The sequence below is a fragment of the Sardina pilchardus genome, chromosome 2 (assembly GCF_963854185.1).
Source record: "Sardina pilchardus chromosome 2, fSarPil1.1, whole genome shotgun sequence".
Classification (NCBI taxonomy): Eukaryota; Metazoa; Chordata; class Actinopteri; order Clupeiformes; family Clupeidae; genus Sardina; species Sardina pilchardus.
The window spans coordinates 15,397,326-15,414,804 of record NC_084995.1 but is presented as its reverse complement, the minus strand read 5'-3'; the positions used below and the strand labels follow the sequence as shown (position 1 = coordinate 15,414,804).

General features: G+C 43.5%; 1 protein-coding gene across 4 annotated transcripts; it reads right to left on the bottom strand.

Moving 5' to 3' along the window:
- Positions 1-3,093: 3,093 nt before the first annotated feature.
- ptbp1a (polypyrimidine tract binding protein 1a) lies at positions 3,094-16,658 on the bottom strand. 4 transcript variants are annotated; one of them, XM_062520223.1, is made up of 17 exons: positions 16,597-16,624; positions 15,535-15,588; positions 15,025-15,066; positions 14,867-14,894; positions 12,328-12,394; positions 12,065-12,237; positions 10,807-10,953; positions 10,476-10,625; positions 10,235-10,345; positions 9,878-10,055; positions 9,652-9,729; positions 9,118-9,275; positions 7,783-7,816; positions 6,793-6,885; positions 6,197-6,413; positions 6,009-6,086; positions 3,094-5,509 (listed from the first exon to the last, which is right to left on the bottom strand). In XM_062520223.1, exons 1-17 carry the CDS (start codon positions 16,602-16,604, stop codon positions 5,377-5,379), a joined length of 1,749 nt encoding a protein of 582 aa, XP_062376207.1. In that variant the 5' UTR covers positions 16,605-16,624; the 3' UTR covers positions 3,094-5,376. The 4 variants fall into 4 exon arrangements, with proteins under 4 accessions (XP_062376207.1, XP_062376198.1, XP_062376225.1 ...); XM_062520214.1 differs by having other exon boundaries at positions 14,867-14,897; positions 16,597-16,616; XM_062520241.1 differs by lacking the exon at positions 15,025-15,066 and having other exon boundaries at positions 16,597-16,658.
- Positions 16,659-17,479: the final 821 nt, after the last annotated feature.

Below are 17,479 nucleotides of genomic sequence, written 5' to 3'. Positions count from 1 at the left end.
TTGTTTTTTCAAGTATCAAATGTATTAATGAGGTGAAATGAACCTAGTAAATAAATAACATACCATCCTGCTGTTACCAAATGGCACATCACCACCATTATGACATGTTATCACACTTATTGTCAATAAAATACCCACTAGTACATTTGTTGTTTGTTGTTTTTTAATCCACTAAAAGGAAGCAAGGAAAAATAAAACAGAACAGAATACTAAAACATATTTTAAACTATTTACAATATTTACAGTGGCATCCATCACTTCTTCCTCATCTCGGCCAACCAGTCCTCTTTGGAGAGGGTCTCTACATTTGGGCAATAAACCCTGCCATGAGAATGGCTGTGCTGTCTGTGCCCAGTGACAGCTGTGACAAATGACAAATGCAATGGCCTCTGAACTGAACTGCTGCCTGGACTTTGCACTGGAGCTGGACCTACTGCAGCAGCAGCCTCTGGTCCGAGCGCACCAGCAACCGTCTGACGTCCTCCAGCATCAACCTGCTGACCTCCAGCATCAGCAGCAGCCTGACGTCCCACAGCAGCGGCAGCCTGACCTCCCGCAGCAGCCTGACGTCCCACAGCAGCGGCAGCCTGAGCTCCCGCATCAACCTGCTGACCACCAGCATCAGCAGCAGCAACTGGTGGACGTCCTGCAGCAGCAACCTGCTGACTCCCCGTAGCAGCCTGACCTCCAGCAGCAGCAGCCTATTGTCCTGCAGACCCCACATGTGCAGTGGGTGGCTGTAAACAAAATTGATACACCACTAGTTTTAGCTTATGTACTGTTTTGAGTGTGTGCACATGCATGCATGCACACACACACACACACACACACAACACACATTTTTTTTTCCATTGCTACCTTCTGAGTGCACACACACTTGACTTGGCCAGGGAACAGGGACTTCTGTGCAGGTCTGGTCATTGGACAATTTTCAATCTACAAATGGAGCACAGCGTTAGTTCAGGCAGGTCACGGAGACTCGCTAGCTTCCCTGGATGGCCCAGCTGACTGTCAATCTATTTTTAATGCATAGCACCATAATTGCTGATACAAAATTAATTCCAGACATAATCCCATCACTTTACCCATTGCCATTGGTGACACAAACCACCTACATTTTAAAAATAATAATACAATACGTTTTTTTGAGCTCATTAATTAATCTGACTTCCACTACAAGGAGTAACCTATTCTAAAAGAGTTACAGTGTGTACATACGGCAACAATAGCAATAGTTTTCTGTAACCTGATCGTTTATCGTGGTTGTTGACTATCCATCCATGGGCTATATTAATATCAGGGATTAAGCTGTATGTACCTCCAGCCAATACTTTACAGTGAATTTGTGCAAAGGGATTGCGAGTGATAGACCTAACCTACAGTAGCCAGTAATATAAATAATAAATATGGCGAAAAATAGGTGGCAATTGTCGTTTATCATAAGCAATACCAAAGTTACTGTTATTTATAGCCTAACGGAAGTTGGCCAATGTTCGCTAAAAATAGCGATATTCAAGTCAGTGTTTTTCCCCCACGTAATGACGTTACAGCTAAATACATCAATTTCACAACATCACACAATAGCTGAAATTATTCATTTACTTGATGTCCTTGTAGGCTATGTCCTTGTATGCGAAAATGCTTCACCTAAATAGACGGGCTAGCCTAGCAATGCCTATCAGCTGACTCACATCACGTTACGATATAGCTATAAATCAATAATGACAACACCGCACGACAAGTGAAGTTATTTCTTAACATAACGTTATATCATCGGACACTGTCGGAAATGTGTGCATATACTCACCATTTTCGAAAAAACAGGTCAACTCCAGCCGCTAATAATGGCTAAACCGAGCTAAACAGATACTCTTAGCGAACGTGAACGCCTCTGAGCAACAGGCTTCGCGTCATAATTCTGATTGGCTGCTGAAATCCGCCCATATTGCTGAAATCCGCCCATACTTGCTGCTGAAATCCGCCCATATTTGCTGAAATCCGCCCACAGTGTTCCGCAGAGACTAGTACTTGACTCATTGCGCTCTCCTCAGTCAGCGAACCCACCTCTAAACACGAGGGCGGGGCTCAGTAGATGGGCTTGAAGTTTTTCAGCTCCCCTCAGTTTGACGGGGCGCCTTCAAATTCAAAATGGGGAAATGGGCTTCTTTCGTGGAGATAATTGGGTTACTTCTAAAACTTCTTCAGCAAACCAGGAGTAGGCTACTAAAGTGCTATATCCACTATTGCTACTTGTCTAAAGAAATAATTTAGGGTAGCCTAGGCCTAATAGGATGGGACAATCAACAAATGCATCCTGCCAATCCATGTTCGGACTTTAAGTAGGCTAGCCTAGGTTTAAATTCCGTTTTTATCTAAATCACACCTAGCTATTTAATTAATAATTTCCGTTATACAGTGTTTTCACTCTACATTTTAAAATACACGAAAATACGTGAATATAGCTGAATGACGATATGATACAAAATCAAGGCTTTCTTGCAGTGACCAGAAATTGGTTAGGGTATTTTTTTTTAGGATGGCATGTGCGCCACCTGCTGTTCAATTATATAACCGCAATGTTTAAGGTTCGGGCCATCAAACAGCATTTCTTATTAGTCTGGCCTCCTTGTCTATTTGAGATGTTATTTATAACTTTTGGTTGATGTTCAGCAGATAGTATCATTTTGTGTTCAACTAATAATGTAAGTGCACAGTGAAGATATCCAGGGGTGCAGGGCCAGGACAGCCACCCCTTCAACAGTAGGCTGCAGATGCCAGATGCAGTAGAAGCACTCCCACCCCCTCTTCATTGCAATGTTAGGAAGCACAAATATGGGACATAAGTCAGGTTGATAAAGGGTGAGCTTGAAAAGATCAGAAAATGCCATCCTGGTAACACCAGTACAGCAGGTTAAAAAAAGATTGAAGGCAGAATTGTTAAAACACTGAAGACCATTTTAAAAGTGCAGCAAAGGGCAGGAATCAAAGGACAAGATGAAAGCAGGAATAAATGAAAGATTTATTGAAGGCAGAAAGGTACGAGTAACTAAACAAAAGGTTGCATTTCTCGAAAAGGGGCACTTGCTGACACACTGTGTTGAAACCACTTTAATTTCTTTTTGTGTGATATAAAAAATACGAAACGCTCTACAATGAGCTGACATCTGTTGCTTTTGTCATCAAAATATACATGTTCTGCGAAAGGGAATAAACAAACAAACTTGTAGATTCAGAATGGCCATTTAAAGAACAGAACTAATATATACAGCCATAGTTCCCATCCATCATACAATGTGATAAAGTTGGGGCAAAACACAAATGGAATGGTAAATTAAATGTCAGAAAATGACTGGAAAAATTCTGGACTTGTCATTTTGGCTATTTGGTCGAAGAAAATTAACAAGAAAAAGGGTAACCGTTAGGCCTAGGAAAATTGAGTGAAAGTGTTCACCTTTCTTAAATGGCAGATCCATTTAAGTGCAAAGCAGCCAGTCAACCAGGCTAACCTTAGCCCCTCCATCACTTCTCATTACACATGCTAACCATACTCTTACACTTGCAACAATGCATTTTAAAAAGGTACAGGGCATAGAAAAGAAAAATCAAAAACATGCACACAAGTAACCTATAGTGTAATGGACCAGTTTCAATTACGTTTTACATTGAACTCATTACAGGAACGTCTCTTCATTAAATCCACTGAGCAAATAAGGCATGCAAAGTTTGAAGGCTACTAGCACTGTGAGACCACTGGTGCCTAAGAAATCAATCTTTTCACAGCTTACAAACTCAAAATCAAGTTAAGACATGAGTGATCAATTTTGTTGGTCACATTTCTCAAACAAAAACAAAAAATTAAGACTTGTATTTGAATTTGAGTTTTACTCAAACATGAAGTCCAAGGCATCTGTTGCAATGAATTGAGGCCAAATGGAAAACATGTAAACATTCACTACTATAATCATCTTAATAAGTACTCTGTGTCTGTAACACAAGAAATGAAACAAGATCAATAAGGACTTGGGCCTTTAGTTAAGGCAAATGGGACAGATCTAGCACTTAAGAATGTAATTAACTCATTTGGTTCTGAGCTGTGTATCATAACTGATACAGGGATACAAATGAGAAAAAAAAGAGAAGAAATTAGCGATATACTGATTTTGAGCAAATCACAGACAATAAAACTAAGTGTACAAGCCATACACAGAGAGGGAAACTTCAGGAAGTGAAAACAGAAGTGATCCTAGATAGCAAAAGGCACAGTGATATGGAATAGTGGGCCCTCGCAGTCTAATACAGTATAGAAATCTTACAGAAACATCCATGTGCGCCTCTGAAAAAGAATAAAACATTAAGATATAATTCTGAAGGAATATACACCAATACAATATAGAAAGGAAGCCAGTATATATGGGCTAGTCTACGTACGTAAGATTCTCTTTAAAAGAAAAGGTAAGGAAAAGGTAATCTTATGAAAAGCTAGGGCACAAAGTCTCTCTTGGGGTTTACCATGATGGATTCAGGTTTGATGTTCCAGCTCTTTCTTTATGAGAAAAGACAAAAGCTGCAAAATCAAACCAGTTTGAAAACTGTGACATTGCCCATCACAGTTCTTTAACTAAACAGCATACACGGCATGGCTTCCGTAGGATGTGAATGTTGCAGAGACTGAAAAATCATACATGTCTAAATGTACTGTAATGATGTCAATAAATGTACATTTCTCTTGGACTCCCAAGAACAGCTCTGCCCAATAAGGCACAGTGTTCTTCAGCAAAATGGAGGAAGCATTGTGCAAACACCTGACATCTAGTGGTCTGTACTGGCTCCCAAGGGATAGAAAGGGGATTCAAAAAAGAAAAGAAAAGAAAAAAGATGTATTCAGATTTATGAACACAGAATGACAAGATGTGTGCAACCTGAAAGTGGGTTTTATGTGTGTGTGTGTGTGTGTGTGTGTGTGGGTTTCCCCAGAGGCACAGAGTGTAAACTATGCAGCATCTAAGATCTCTGGTGGATCTATACGACTACAAGAACACCAGATCTAAAGAGCACTACCAGTCTAAGAAAATGAAAAGCCCTATGATAAAAAAAAAAAAAACCCATACAAAAACATCGGGTCTCTTATCCCCTCTGGTCTATTGGTTCATAGTGGCATCTTAAATAGACATACATATATAGATATATATATATATACTTTTTTTTTTTTAATAAAAAGGAATGATGAAGTGTGTCTTGTGGAAAACAAAAGATCGATCCACAGCAATATAAATTGTGTAAGGCTTCTTTTTTTTCTTTTTTTTAAACGTTTGGTCTAAAGTGACAGTCCATGCCCCCTCTGCTTGGTTTCACCAACCCCGTTCTCCCGCGCCCTACTTAGATGGTGGACTTGGAGAAGGAGACTCTGAGGTGATGGCTCTCGCCGAGGTCGTGGTTGTGGAACTCGATGAGGGCCTCGATCGCCTCCTCCACAGCGCCCATCTGGATCAGAGCCATCTTACGGTCCTTCCTGCAAGGCAAACCAGTCAAGATGGTGAAGTGCAAAAACAAACAAACAAACAAACAGGAGGTTCATGCCAAAAACAAGAATATAGTGCCAAGAAAGAAATGAAATCGGAGATAACTGAAAGTACAGCTGAATGTAATTGGGCTGCATCATACAAAACTGTGTTTAATGATATATGTTATTACTATTATAAGTATAAATGTCATACCCATGTCATACTCCCAAGACCAATGAGGACAAAAGCAGTGAGGCTCTCTTCAGATCATGGGATTATATTTTGAATTGAAAGCCTGCAGAGGTCGCTCATACAGCACCTCAAGTCAATCTCTGGGCCTCCATTCATTCAAATTACAATGCATACAAATCTGCACTTTGCCAAAAGCCTTCTTGTGACACACAATAGCAGCTTAAAAAAGCATCAGCTTAAAATCAGCAAGCTGTTCAGAGTGTCGAACAGGAATGCAACCAAAATAAGCAAACGAGTACTGCAAACTGAACTTACTGGAAGAACTTGAAGGCCTTGACCATGTAGCCAGCGCTAACAAACAACCCTCTAAGGTCATCCTCAACCACCGAAGGTCTGCAAGAACGCAAGGGCAAAAAAAACAAACACGGATCATGAATAAACCATAAGTGAATAACACCGCCTGGAGATCATTTCTGACTGTAAGAATCCATGGGTGTACTCACGGGATGTTGGACAGATGGAGGGTGGAGGAGGGGGGGAATATGTTGGAGTAGTTCTTGGAGCCGGGCTTCTTGAAGCGGTGCAGCGGGGAGTTGCCGTAGTCCTTGGTCAGGCCCTGGTCCTCGTGGCCCTCACGGGGCAGCTGGACGGTGGTGTGCTTGGACAGGGTCACGCGGATGGGCTTCCCATGCAGCTTCTGCTGGTTCAGATGGCTCATGGCTACAAGGCGGCCGAGGGACACCCATTACATTACATTTAGCAGACACTTTTTTCATCCAAAGTGACGTACATATGTCAACTACTATATTACAAGAGATTCCATTACATTTAAGACAATTTTCATCCAAAGTGACGTACATATATCAACTATATTACAAGAGATTACATTACATTACATTTAACAGACACTTCATCCAAAGTGACATGTCAACTATATTACACATGGTCCCTGGAGACACTTGGGTTTAAGTGCCTTGCTCAAGGGCTCAACGGTAGAAGCTGGTAATTGAACCAACCGAGGTGAGGAGAGTGAAAAGCCCCAAACCTAATGACGCACACAACACAGCTGATGGTCAGCGACAACACTACTGGAACTTACCCAGCTGAGCCTGTGTGGCGTCGGCCATTTGTACCAGGGCGTTCTCCTTCTTGTTGAACAGAATCTTCACTCTCATGACATCGCCATACACGCCTAGAAATGAGAGGGCACACAAGCGGGTCTAAAAAAACAACACAGCTTGAAAACGCTGCCCTGCTCTCATCCCACAGAGACATGTCCCACACACCCACAGTTCAACTAATGATTTACTAGGATTTGCATACACAACCGTTTTTAAAAACAAACACAAACTGAGATGCTAGCATGGAGTCCTCTCCCTAGTGATTCGATTCAGATCTTTGCAGAGGTTCAGTGTATGCAAGTCTACTGTTAGAGAGTCGACAATCAACACGACCATGGAGTAAATCAGAAATCAAGTGATTCTACAGAGTAAATGAATGCAGCCAAGTGCCCTAAGGCAGAGAAATTCTAGTCAGAAAGTGGTGGCTGAATAAAATGTATGCCACTAAAAACATGAAATGGATCAATCAAAGCATGCACCACTTAAGTCAGAGCCAGATGGCAGGCTCTGTTCAAACGGCTGTAAAGATGCAACATCTCATTTAAATGTTTCCCCAAAATATATGCTAGGGATTATTCGATACCAAAAACAGCTACAAGAGAGACTCCAAATTCTAGAGCCAAGATCATTGATGAGGTCATGTGACCTTGTGAACTCCATACAATCCATGGAGCATTATGCTCATGTAGAGTGATTTGGCTGGAGGGATTTGACTTTAAATCCCCCCCACGTCTGAATGGGGGGTAGTATCCAGTAGTATCTGGACAAGGGTTTGTTTAAAATATCACTGATCATTGAAATGCTGCAGCTTTCAGCCGTTGAACCCCCCCCACCCCAGGCTCCCCACCCACTCAACCCTCAGCAACACATTGTCAAAATCAATACTTAAAACATTGCTCAAATATGAGAGACAAACACAAAAACACAAGAGAGGTAATAAATAATAGGAGATGCCAATGGTAACATACCGAAAAGAATAAAGAGGCATTGGGGCGTAACACGCTTTTAAGACAGCAGAGGAAGGCAGCGGAGGAGGGAAGGGACAGGGGAAAGATCGGAGGCACAGGAGAGTGGAGGTTGGACATGTCCACAGCGAGGCACGTGTTCCCACAGGAATGGCCAAAAAACAACGGTGGTATGATCATGGAGGAGGGTGGAGGAGGAGACAGGGGGGAGAGAGAGAGAGGGGGGGGGGACAGAGAGAGAGAAAATGGTAATAAAAAAAAAACAGATTGTGATAAAGTAGGTAGTGAGGTGTGTTTTTGGATATGCAAAATATAAATGTGTGTATGCGCATACGTGTTGGGAGTGTGTGTGTGTGTGTGTGTGTGTGTGTGTGTGTGTGTGTGTGTGTGTGTGTGTGTGTGTGTGTGTGTGTGTAGGTGTAGTATACAAGGGGCGTGCAGTCAGTTTAAGTTCAGGTGAAGAAATTAAAATAAAAGAGGGGGGGGGAGAGAGAGATGGATAGAGGGAGAGATAAAGAGAGGTAGATAGGTAGATAGAGAAATGGATAGATAGAGAGAGAGACAGAAAGAAGGGGGAGACAGGGGAATGGGGAGGGAGAGAAACAAGGAGAAAAAAAAGAAAGTAAAAAGGTCAGTATACACAAAGAAATGTAGTGTTCCAGTCAGCAGAACGTGCTAAAATTAAATGCGTGTTTTTTTCTAGAGGAACACTAGAGAGAAAAAGAAGGGAGAACAAGATTAAACAATGAAATACAAAGAGGGCAGAGACAATATTTACTTAATATATTCATAGATATAAAAATATGCAAGAGAAAGGTAAATTAATAACCACGTATGATTCTTAAGAGTGGGCTTTAGAAAGACCCACTGTCTTCAACAAGCAAAAGTAGGTTAAAATATTATTTTCATAGGTTTGACTTTTCAAAGCAATATTGTCTCGAAAAACAAGAAATCTCAGGAATGATATACTAATGGACAAATACGTGAGGAAATGGAAAATGGCAGATAAAAACAGAAGTTAGTCTTCAATAAAAAATAAAATAAAATAAACTCATGGAAAACAGATATAGATGCAGTAGGAGCATTTGAAAAAAATGCAAAAAGTTGCCCTTCTTGGTAGCATAAGGCTGGCAGAGATCAGGGAGTGGGAGGGGTGGAAAAGAAGAATTTGGCTAGTCATTTCTCTGTGAGCCAGATGTTTCAGTACACACGAGGCGTTTCAAACTGTACGGTCACATGTAGTCAAGCCCTCGGGCTATGTTGTCGCTATGGTTGTTGTGGCTGTTGTGGTTGTTGTTATGCACTTGGAAGCCACAAGCAGCTCTGAGCGAGACTAACCTCGGGGTTGAGATTGCTGACGAGCAGGACGCTGTGGCCGCCGGGACCCATGCCACCCAGACCCAGACGCCCGGCGGCGGCAGCAGCAGCCGCAGCAGCAGCGGCACCAGGTCCGCCCAGCTGCGCCAGGGCTCCGGGCATGCCGGGCAGGGACAGACCTTGGACAGGACACAAGTCAAAACACAGGACATTTAGATATTTACATTGACATATTACATGGTTTTCGCTCACGCTTTTATCCAAAGCGACTTAAGAGACCAATTGCTGGGATAATCTCCCTGGAGCAACTCGGGGTTAAGTGCCATGCTCAAGGGAACAATGGTGGCAGCCAAGAACCAAACCCATATCTCTGTGCCTACTGCAAGCTAGCAGTGCATGCTGGCTCAGTTTCTTGGCCACTACAACAACCCCCCCCAACCACCTCAACACCTTTGTCAGACATCTGGTTTAAGCGCAAGAGGGACCTGCTTCTGTTGAGCGGACATCTGGTTTAAACGCAAGAGGGACCTGCTTCTGTTGTGCGGACCAACTCACCTGCCTGCTGGATGGCGAAGGCCGGGGGGAAGCCATGAGCTCCAGCGTAGGGATTGGCAGAAATAAGGCCAGGTGCAGCTGATGGGAGACACAGACACACACACACACACAGAGACACAACAGGTTAAATAAAGCGAAGTGTTGAGTTTCAGAACACACCGGGCCTTCAACACTCAGAATGTGGGTGGATGAGAGGGGGGGGGGGGGGGGCTGGGGTGGGCCTTACTGAAAGCAGCTGCCATAGCCTGGTGCTCCATGGGGGGCTGGCTGTCACCAGTGGGCAGGTCTGGGCGTGTGTAGTCACGGCTCTTGTCGTTGTTGTATTTCACATTGAGGCTGGTGAGTTTGGAGAAGCTAATGCGCAGTGTGCAGCAGGCATTGTAGATGTTCTGTCCATCTAAAGACTGAAAGACAAGAAGGAAAGAAAGGAAAAGAACAATTGACATCCAATCACTAACCCAATCATGTGGTGACGAAGCCTACAGAGGGTTAACCATAACCTCAAAGAGCCGCCGCACTCACTGACTCACAAACACTGAATCACAAGGGCAAAAGTGCTGAGCTGAATCACCAACCAACTCACCATCTTGGAGTGCTGTGCGGTCATGCCATCTGCATACTGGACCAGCGCTTGGAACTGGTTGTTTTTGGTGAAAGTGATGATCTTCAGAACGGTTCCAAACTTGGAGAAGATCTGTAGATGCAGCAACACGAAGAAACATCACTAACAACATTAGGGAAATATATAATAAATAATAAATAAATTAAAAAAAAAACACAAGATCAAGACGCAGGCACCCAGAGAGCCTTGTGCGTGTGCGTACCTGATGAAGCACGTCCAGGGTGACTGGGTAGAAGAGGTTCTCCACGATGACTCGGAGCACAGGGCTCTGGCTGCTGGCGCCGTCCATCGGCCCCATGGGCATGGTGCCCGTCTGCACCGCATTCACTGCCTGCAGTGCCGCCTGTGCCCTCTGCAAGCACAGCAGCACATTGCGCCATCAATATTTGCATACACCGTTCACGTCCACAAACTACTTCTGCCTTTGTACCTCGCCCGAAACCTTCCTGTTGCTCTACCCACAGAGTTTCATCAGACTACAATTTCCTCCTTCCCCTTGCGTATGTACTGAAATGAGTGGACTGAAGGCTCACCACTTGGTTTGGCGAGTTGTCAGTCTTCAGCTCCTTGTGGTTGGAGTATTGCATGAAGATGGGGTGGTTACGGATGACTGGCGTGACTGAGGAGTAGTAGCTGACCATGGTCTGGGCACACTCCTCTGTGTTCATCTCCAGAAAGGCCTTCAGTGCACGGGGGGCGAGAAAGAAAGAGAGATTGAGAGAAAGAAAGAGAGAGCGAGAGCGAGAGAGAGAGCGAGAGCGAGAGCGAGAGCGAGAGCGAGAGCGAGAGCGAGAGAGAGAGAGAGAGAGAGAGAGACACACACTAGCTGCGTTTCCAATGACCATTAAATTGCGCAAATTAAGAATTGCGAAAAGAAATGTGCTTAATGGAAACACACACATTTCGAAAAAACTCACATTTTTCGATAAAATGTTTTTGCGCTCGGGTGAGGTGGTATTTCGAGCGTATCGAAATTTGTATATTTCGCAAAACTGTAATGGAAACACTTTTTCCGCATCTGACGAGTCACGTGATCCAACAACCGGATGTTAGGAGGAACGAAACCGACGAAGAAGACTGTCGACAGGAAGTGGCACCGGGAGAATAATGTAAAAAAAAATAATATTTTGTTCATTAAAAGTGGCTCGTGTCATTATAAAATGTTGAATCCACAGCTCCTCTGTGAACTCGCCGACAACACTTTCTCAAAAACGCTGCATAGGCTACGCAACCGCTCAACTAGTTTTGTTTACCCATAGCAACAACGTTGCTATGCTTTGGTTTAACGTGATGAGAACGGTGCTGAAAGAAATCTAGATTCTAGATTCTAGTTCTAGAAACTAATCAACTTGCTGATCTACGAAATATTCCACTGACATGGCTGTGACATGATTTAAGCATAGGCCTACTACAACAAACTCCTGTGAAATATGTCATTTTTAATTTTATGTTTCTGCCCCACCAAAACGTAGGCCTCCTCCGCTGATGGCTTATAGCCTAATGACTGATAATCAGCGTGCCGTGGTGGTGGCAATTTGAATGCATTTAGTGTAAATCTGGGTTATGTTGATAACCGCCATGTCTCCAAATGACTTAGAGCATGCGAGAATACACAAGATTTTAATTTAGGTAGCCGAATGTAATGGAAACACCGCAATTGCGAAAATTGTGATATTCGACATTAAGACAATATCGACAAAGTTTTTGCGCATATTTGTAATGGAAACGCAGCTACTGTAGCTACTAAAGGTGATCGGCACTGCATCTGGGGTGTTCTGTGATGGGCAGTACCTGGTTCTTCCCTTTGAGCATCAGCAGGTTGGTCACTTTGCCAAAGGGCAGTCCCAAAGAGATCACCTCGGCCTCGTTGATGTCGTTGGGAAGCTTGCGCACGTGGATGACGCGCGACGGAACGCCCGGGCTACGAATGTCTCCTTTAAACTTCTTGCTGTCATTTCCATTTGCTGCAAGGAGAGACAACATCATGAGGCCATCACATCAGCTATCATCACCATGGCAATCTAGCACTGACTATGTAAAAGGAGGCTACCCACCTGCACCGGAGTTCATGATATATGGTCCGTTTGATATGCAGGAGGTAAAGAGTGCGTCAGAACCCCTCTGTGAAAGGAAGCGCACATGGGTGAGCAACAACGGCCACCTTCTTGAGGAGGAAGAGACAAGTGAGGACTTGAGGGAGTCAGACCCAGAAATGTGGGACATGCTGGTGTGGCTCGTATGGACTAGCCGGACATGAACGAGCAATGCTATTACTAACAAACTCTTACTTGTAGCTCAGAAAAATGTGTTTGTGTTGCTGCTGGTTAAAAAACAAACTACACTTGAGATTGAAGTCTATTAATAGCTTCCCTAATTCTGAACTCACTGTACCCTGTGAGAGGCATTGGTGATGTTGGTACAACTAAAGCAACACCGTAAACGCACCCCACAGAGGTATTAATAAACATCTAAAAAACACTAAACAAGATGCACATTAAGGCCGGAAACCAGATCCATGTCTAAGACCATAAAAGCAGTGACAAAACACCACATCATAGGTGACACAATATCCACAGAGTGAGTCAGCAACCCCCTAGATTGGCTAAACCCATGTGATGACAAACAAGACTGGGCAACGGAGGTAATATTTAACAATGAACACTCACCAGTCACAGGACAAGTCCTGACAGACAAAACCCCCACTGCAAATGACTTCTTTCAGATGTTACAGCCTCGATAACTCACTTAAAGCCTTCATTTTCAACCCAGCATGACCCAGCGGCAATGACTCCAACCTACTAACCTAGCAGCCTTTGAGGAGGAATGCCTACGTGCCATCATGACCCACATGGATTTTACATAACAAATACGCAACCGTCCCGTCACCTGTGCACGGCATATCAGTCTGTTCATCAGAGTGGATGGCAGTCAATCTGAACAGTGGCGTCTGTGTTTGCCTGGACCATTTCCACACAAAGGGCTTGCTCTGGGGCGAAAAAAAAAAAAAAGCTGTTGCCTCTTAACTGGACTGTGTAGCCATCTGTGGACCAGGGGGTGTGTGGGGGGGTGAGAGTGACTGCACGGCTCTTAATAACCCCACTTCAGATGGTGAGGGGTTGCTGCTGGAGTGGGTCACATGCACTGGATCAACCAAAGCCCCTTTCTCCTCTCCTTGACAACGCCACAATGTGTTTACTGTTCCGCGCCCAAAGCCGGCCATTGTTACAGTGGCAGCACTAGCGGTGGATGCTTGACTTGTGTCTCTTCCTTGGGCACTGAGCAACAGCGAGGATGCTGCCGGGTTCCGTGTCGCTAGCATGCCAATGGGAGTGGCTGTGGGGGTAACCCTATATTGAAAGCCGTGCGATGCCATAGCCATCAGGAGACCAAGCAGACTTTTAACGTAGTAAAACAAAAGGTTCCTCCCGCCCTAGCCAAAGGCAGGACATTCAGCAGCTGCATTCCTCTGAGCTCAGAGCTCAAAGCCCACAGGAGTCAGATTTCTGGGAACTGTACCCATATCCCAGTGATGACAAATTCTACCTTAAAAGAGCTGAAAACAGCCATTGTTTGGAACAGGGTCTCCCCACCCCCCTTCCTCCCTCCTCTGTATACACTCCCTTCCATCAGCTCTTCCTTCCTCTGCGTTAAAAACCACAAGCCAAAAACAGTCAGCAGGAATTTATAAGTGGTGCGCGCGCAAACACACACACACACACACACACACACACACACACACACACACACACACACACACACACACACACACACACACACAAACTCTCCCTCTTAGAAAGAGGAACAAACCAGCGACAACACTGAGAGCCTTTCACAAGTGTGAAGCTTTGCAGGTGCGAACATGTTTACATCCCGTGACAGATTAGGCTTTGCAGGGCACGGGGTAATGAGCACTGAATCAGAGCGGGGGCTGAGAGGGGAGTATTCGGGGGGGGAGGGGAAGGGCAGCAGGAATGTAACCGCGGCATTCCAGACGCACCGTCCAGACACAAGTAATTACTGACTCCAGTGAGGCTTGCATTACGACTCTCTTTCCGTCCCACACATGTCGAAAGTATTAAGCTGCTTTTCACCACAGAAACATCTCAAATGATATCAAAACTTGAACACGTACAACACTCCCAACTCCCTATGGGGACAGTGCAAGAGCCAATATCCCCATAAAGCCTACAATGGTTTGCATGTTGCAAGCATACACTGGTTTGCATGTTAGTTATGGAGGGAGTAGAGAGAATAGGTGTTTGGCTGCCTCATGCCTTTTGCCCTGGTGTTACTCATCAGTGACTGTTTGCACAGCCGGCAACCTTTGACCAGCGTAACTGAAGTCTCAGCAGGAGCAGTATAAAAGGTTGCACCTTGGAATCTGGAGGATTTGGGGGTACTTTACAGTAATCAGAGAAACAAAATGGGAGCACTGTGACTACAAAAAAAAAGTTGGTGGGAAAAAAGGAGCCAACTCAACACAACTTCAAACAAAACATCTCATCCACCATGCTCATCACTCCTGCTCATGTCCGGGTAATGAATCACAGGTTATAGGCCAGTTAAAGCGAGAAAGATGGTGAAAACTCTTACCTTTGTGCCAACTGCAATATCATGGACACTGCTGGATAGGAAAAGAAATGGTGGGTAAAAGGAGAGGGTTAGAATTAAATACAACTTCATGTACGCTACAGAAGAGGCAGTTTATCAACTGCTCTGACTGGAGGACTTTATGGCTGCAGTTAACCTACCTCAGTCCCTCTCTCAACAGTAGCTCTTTATACCTGACATCTCTACAATCACAGCAGAATAAAGTATCAATGAACTGGAGAGCTTTATCAACAAAATAAGATTAGAAAACATCAAACAATTGCAAACCAGTAAGATGGCGGCTAGACTTTTAAATAATCATATGTTTTAAATATGGAAAATATTATTCAGCTTAACTGCTTTGCAAAAGTTACAGTCCTGAGCTATACTTGAGCAACACATATCAGCTAGATCAATCTCATAACTTATCCACTCTAAAAACCTGAAATGAAACAAGCAGCAATTATCTTCCTAAAATCTACAGAGGTGGCATGTGTTCAATCCATAGATCTAAGGAAGATCACAGCATTACACAGAGTAAAACAAAAAACAAGATTTAAAATTGTAAAGTCTGCACCGTCGAACAAATCAGTCATTAAGCAAATCAATGTAACAGTACATCATCACTACCCAGGTTAAAGTTGCAAGGAAAGATGGTGTCGATCACTTACTCTAGTTCAGTGACGTAACTGGATCCAAGAGGATACAAATCAGTCTCTAACCGCCTGTGGGAGATGAAACATACCAAGAATGAATGGCCAGCTAGCTGGATGGCTGGACATCACTTCAAAGAGCACAGAGCTTGTAATCTAGTACGATAACAGTTTACCACCCTTACCTAGGCCTACAACAGTTCACATTCACGCAACATATTCAACACTGATCATGTAAGAATACCTTCGATACTGTTATTTTGATAGGAAATGGGCTTGTGGGAATTTGACAGCATTAGGTTCACAGTGCACGTTAACACACCAATGTCCGACCATTTATTTCCTTAATTAACAACAATTAAATATAATCTCACTCAAACATGATCTAGTTTGCCATTCAGATAGGCTGCCAGAAGATTCACTAAGGCTACGGTAGTTACAGAAGCTAGCATATCACCTGTTAACGTTACCCAAGTTATACTTGAAAAACTGGTCGTTAAGCAAACAAAAGGCCGAAAGGAGCCACTTCTCAACGACAACGCACTGAAAGAAGTACGTGTCTTGATCATCAAGGTAGATAACGTTAGCAGTCTGACCAACAACAATGCGGAAATTGAGACACGTTGGTCGCCCACCAAGTTAACACAACCTAGCAAGCTAATGTTAACGTTGTTCGATTGTAAGTCATTTAGAAGTAACGTTACATCAATTTAACGTTGAACAAGGTTGGGTTGTGATGCATATCTTTAAAAGTCTCAAAATCTGGTGCAACAGGTTGCTGTTTTTTCTTACGATGATCAGTTTAAAAACTCATTGAAAGTTAGCCCTCAAGAAAGGTTTCTTCCGGACATGTTGCTCAAGACCGAAGGCTAGTTACCTCCACCCTAGGCGATGCTAGCTAACGTTAGCTGGCTAATAAAGAAATTAAATTTGTTCAAAACTAATCTTGATCCCTATTATGCTACAAATACGTAATGTTTCATACAACATCACAAATGCTATCAGGAAGTAATGTGTAAACTAATCTTGAAGCGGCTGTGTTATTTCTAGCGAATACATAAGGTATTTTTTCCCACTCACCCGTCCATGGCACAACAGAAAACTACAGGTTTGAGCAGCAGGGTGTTGGACTTGGTAGAATTTCTTATACCCTTACAAAATGGCGGAGAATGTAAAGGCGATCTCTGATTTGTTGGTCGACTTGGAAGAACGCGGAATGGGCGGAAATGTAAATAAAACAGGGAAACATGATTGGGCAATGGACGAATCGATCTTAAAAGGCGGCCAAAAAGTTATTGAAAAGTTTTTTGATACGTTTTGTGTAGTTGAGTGAGACTGTTTGGAGAGTTCGGGAAATATGACACCTCAGGCCGTAAAAGGCAAATAATTCGCACGCAAACCTACGCTGTCAAGAATGATTAGAGGTAACATCATTTTAATTGTAGATGTATCCTGATATGTCTAACGTTCACTATAATCAAACATGTCAAACAAAATGACATGTGTGAAAGGATGGAATTCAGTGACGTTTGGTAGGATGCATATGCACAATGTAAATACTGTAAAATGCTAATACAACTTCTTGAAAAAACTTCTAAAGTCTTGAGTGAGACTTTAGACTTTTAGAACGTTGGCACTCTAGCATTTGTAGCATTTTGACCATGGAACGTGATCTCGATGTATCAAGCAACTGTGTCAAAATTACATTGTATCAAGCAGGCGTGTTATCTCTCTGTATGAGTTGTGGTTCGTTTTGTATTTAACAACAACCTGCAGAGGGCAATCGCTTCCCGTCATCCCATTGCAAGTCCTGTGTGGTCCACAGGCCTAGTTATTTCTTGGAACATCACACACTTTACTCGGTGGTCCCTCGATTGGATACTCAAATTATTAGACTACTATCTGTTAAAAATGGTAGGCTAGAGTTAGGGCGTGGGTTTGGTGATGTTTAGTAGTAGCCTAA

Bases quoted from the DNA above. Each gene is read 5' to 3' on its own strand.
- ptbp1a (XM_062520214.1), bottom strand. The intron at 10,346-10,475 runs GTACGCACACGC...CTGCATCTACAG, and splicing joins CCCTGGACGTGCTTCATCAG to ATCTTCTCCAAGTTTGGAAC. The intron at 5,510-6,008 runs GTAAGTTCAGTT...TTTGCCTTGCAG, and splicing joins AAGGCCTTCAAGTTCTTCCA to GAAGGACCGTAAGATGGCTC.